The sequence below is a fragment of the Camelina sativa genome, chromosome 18 (assembly GCF_000633955.1).
Source record: "Camelina sativa cultivar DH55 chromosome 18, Cs, whole genome shotgun sequence".
In the NCBI taxonomy this organism is placed as follows: Eukaryota; Viridiplantae; Streptophyta; class Magnoliopsida; order Brassicales; family Brassicaceae; genus Camelina; species Camelina sativa.
This window is the reverse complement of record NC_025702.1, coordinates 6,190,476-6,194,485: the sequence shown is the minus strand read 5'-3', so window position 1 is coordinate 6,194,485 and position 4,010 is coordinate 6,190,476. Positions and strand designations below refer to the sequence as shown.

The 4,010-nt window shown below is 34.7% G+C and overlaps 1 protein-coding gene across 3 annotated transcripts; it reads left to right on the top strand.

The window, feature by feature from the left end:
- LOC104760694 (B3 domain-containing protein At5g42700-like) lies at window positions 1,360-3,243 on the top strand. Of its 3 annotated transcripts, none has more exons than XM_010483661.2 (6): window positions 1,360-1,662; window positions 1,747-1,788; window positions 1,926-1,957; window positions 2,063-2,234; window positions 2,706-2,912; window positions 3,000-3,243. In XM_010483661.2, exons 1-6 carry the CDS (start codon window positions 1,528-1,530, stop codon window positions 3,045-3,047), a joined length of 636 nt encoding a protein of 211 aa, XP_010481963.1. In that variant the 5' UTR covers window positions 1,360-1,527; the 3' UTR covers window positions 3,048-3,243. The 3 variants fall into 3 exon arrangements, with proteins under 3 accessions (XP_010481963.1, XP_010481962.1, XP_010481961.1); XM_010483660.2 differs by having other exon boundaries at window positions 1,747-1,794; XM_010483659.2 differs by having other exon boundaries at window positions 1,747-1,848.

Below are 4,010 nucleotides of genomic sequence, written 5' to 3'. Positions count from 1 at the left end.
CTGAAGTACCGTATCTCAGTGCAATTGGAGCCCTTATGTATCTTGCAAATTGCACTCGACCTAATATTTCATTTTCAATTAATCTTTTGGCTACATTTAGTTCGTCTCCTACACGAAGACATTGGAATGGGATTAAACATGTCTTTAGTTATCTTCAAGGGACTATTGACTTAGGATTATTTTATCCTAACAATTTAAATGGTCAAATGATTGGTTTTGCAGATGCAGGATATCTATCATATCCAGACAAAGCTCGTTCACAAACAGGATACGTGTTCAAGATTGGAGGCACTGCTATATCATGGCGTTCTCAAAAGCAGACACTCGTAGCTACTTCTTCGAATCATGCTGAAATTATCGCACTTCATGAAGCAAGTAGAGAATGTATGTGGCTAAGATCGATAAGTCAACACATTAAATCAAGTAGCGGAATTCATCAGAATACAGAGCCAACTATCTTATATGAAGAAAATGCTACATGTGTTGCTCAAACAAAGGAAGGGTATATCAAAAGTGATAGAACCAAAGATATCCCTCCAAAGTTCTTTTCGTACACCCAAGAACTCATGAAGAATAAAGACATTGAAGTAAGATATGTTCGATCATCCGAGAATTCTGCAGATCTCTTCACAAAGTCATTACCCACGACCATGTTCAGGAAACATGTCCATAACATTGGAATGCGTCGTCAACAAGACTTGTAAGATGCAATCTTGATCAGTCGAGGGGGAGCTTGCGAGGTTGTACTCTTTTTACTTTACTAATGTTTTTTTCATTGGGTTTTCCTAGAAAAGTTTTTAATGAGGCAACAAAAGATATTACGCAAGAGACATAGTGACACTGGTCTCCAAGGGGGAGTGTTACGAAAGTCAAAAATAGGAGGAACTCACAAAGTCACAAAAGGATGCGTGCATATGATAAATGTTACGTAAATTTTGTAGAGCCTATCGTCACTATGCAAGCACTGTAACTTCTCTTTATACCTCTATAAATTGAGCGATGAATCGTTCATTGTAACATACAAATATAACTTACAAAAACTTCAATTATAGAAGAAGTAAAATCTCTCTCCCTCGTCTCTGTTTTACTCAGTATCTCAACCTTTCTGCGCGTATAAAATTTCTCTCTATTATTTATATTCACCACAAAATTAAACTTTATTATTTATATTCACCACAAAATTAAACACTTATTTTATAACAATAGTAACATTTTTTTTTGTTTTGAAATTTTGGTTGTAGATACTATTGGGTTTATTTTATCTCTAAAGACAATTGTTCCTTAGTCCATAGCCCACTATAAGGCCCAAACATTTGTTTTGTTTCGGTAAAAAGAATCCTTCTTTTGACTCTTGATGTTTTTTATGGAACTCAACTCAGTCTCAGTATCAGAACCCACAAATTCAAATCACTGAGCTCCGAACGGTCAGTTAGGGTTTTTGCTTCTTTTCAGAGAAGAGGAAAACAAAAACAAAAACAAAAAAAACAGAGTTGAGCTCTGAATCTGTGAAGAAGAAAACCCAAAAAAATGGTGGTCGCGAAACAATCAAACTACGAAGAGTTTCGTCTGAAAAGAGTGGAAGAGAACAAGAAACGAATGGAAGCTCTGAATCTTCCAAAACTCTCTCAAAATCTCAATCCCACTTCTCTCAAGACTTCCCCAGTTTTGAATCCTTACTCTTCTCTCTCCTCTGTTCACACAATCATAGATCGTATTAAATTTTAAAGTCTTTTGTGTTGACAACAGATGAAGAAGAGATGTATTCCTCGGACACCAGAGAAGCAGATGGTGATTGTTCGTCGATCTAGCCGTCTCTCTAATTCTTCTTCTACTCCTGTTTACAAAGAAGCAAGTCTTTTTTTTTTTTTTCCTTGATTTTTAGGGTTTTAGCTCGTTTTATGAAATTGGGGTTTTTGTTTTTACAGGTTGATCTCCATCGAGTTCAGAATCGTAGAAGGTGAAATTACATAAAGATCTGATTTTTTTCATCTCTAAAGATCTTATCTTTTTTGAAATTGTACAACTTGACTTGGGTTTTTTTTTTTTTTTTGTTTTTGTTTAGGGGGGTGAGTAAAAGTAAAAGGAGAGACTTGTCGAATCGGGTTTATGTTTCTGACAAAATCAGAGACGAGGCTATTGCAAGAGCTGAGAAATTTCAAGCTGATTTGGGGAGTGATTACCCAAGTTTTGTTAAATCTATGCTTCAATCACATGTTTCTGGTGGCTTCTGGCTGGTAAATCAACTTTTATATACACTAACAAAAATTAACTTACATTGCTTAATTTTCGTTATGTGTGGTTAAAGAGTCCATTTCTGGTCTTTGCATCGGTTCGTGTTACAAAGCTGTCAAGCTGTATATGTTGAGTTTAGCTATTTATATAACTTACATTTGCATAATTGCTAGTCTGTTTGCTTAGAGTCCATCACCAGTCTTTGCATTGCGTGTTACTTGGGAAAAGTATGGCTTTTAATCCGATGAGTTCGAGATAATAATGTCAGGACGGTTATGTCTAGATGCTAGAGCTGGACTATTTTGTAATAGCCTAGGGATGGTGCAGGGGAATTGTAGCTTTTCCAGCTCAAGAACATCATTCTAGATTTGTCTAAAGGTCTTGGTTTTGGGCGTTTCTCTGGTTAATCAAGTCTCTTCTATGGTTATAGAATTGAATTTTATTAACTTGTATATTTTGTATGTTACAATCAGGGTCTTCCAGTTCAGTTCTGTAGATCCTACCTCGGGAAACATGATGGTGTCATAACTTTGATAGATGAAGAAGGGGAGGAGTATGAGACCATCCACTTAGCGAAGAGGACTGGACTTAGTGGTGGATGGATGGGATTCGCGATTGCTCACAATCTAGCGTATGGGGATACTCTTGTTTTCGAGTTAGTTCGCCCTACCGCTTTCAAGGTTTGTAAACCCTTTTTACAACCTAACTAACCAATCTTGGGCAAATAATGCTGAAACTGATGATCAATGTCGTTGTTCTTCGGTCAGGTTTACATTATAAGAGTTGGAAGTTCTGGAGAAAGCTCCGAGATATGAGCTGATCATGTCAAGAAGTTGGAAATGGCCCGAGTTAGAACTTTATTGCCCTTTTTGTCTTTTGTGCTCTTCACCGCTAAAATCTGATATATGGTTAACAATGTTTTGGAACTTGGAAGTGGTTATTTCCATTAGTGTAAAACTCTTTTAATCTTGGGAATGAGAGATAAAAACTAAATTTGGTTTTATGTTTAAATTCTACTTTACTGTTTCACAAAAAATGTCATTTTTTAGAGAATTTTTTTTGTTTTACAAAAAGTGTTATTTTACATTTACAATGTGTTTTTTTACACTAAATTTCTTAGTTTACCCCTAAAACTACTTATGAAATAGGGGCAAACATGTGTAATTCAAGTTTTTTAAAATTTGTGTTAATGTGTCAAAACTTTAGTCATGCCACCACTTGTCTTTTTTGTCATCAATCTATACATCTTAAATTAGTTTTTTTTTTTTATTTGTTTTTTTTGTTTTTTGTTTTTTTTTTTATTTGTAACTGTGTAATCATTTTGTAAGATCCTTCCCGATATTCATCTAGCAATACAAATTCAAGATGTAGGGACAAAAAATTATATGTTGTTTTTTTTACCTTAACTCTTTAGATGGTGAAGGGTACTTCTCTATATTATATTTGCATGAAAGTAATGTTTAATAATTCTTAATTCATTAATACTCGAAAAAATATATATATTACCATGCACAATCCATTTGGAGTTTTAATATTTTGGTACGCATAAATTATAATATTCTGTTCATAATAATAAATTCAAAGGCACCAGCAGAGTGAGGGGAGGCTTGAAAGTTAAGTCGCAAAGGAAGGCCTTCGTCATTGCTTAACTTGCAATCGAAGTTATAAGAAACACACATTTTAACTCAGAAGGGCCTAACGTTCACGTCAATCATCCAAAACGCACATTCCATTGTTATCAATTAGATTTTTTGCTATCACTACTAGAATTTTCTCAC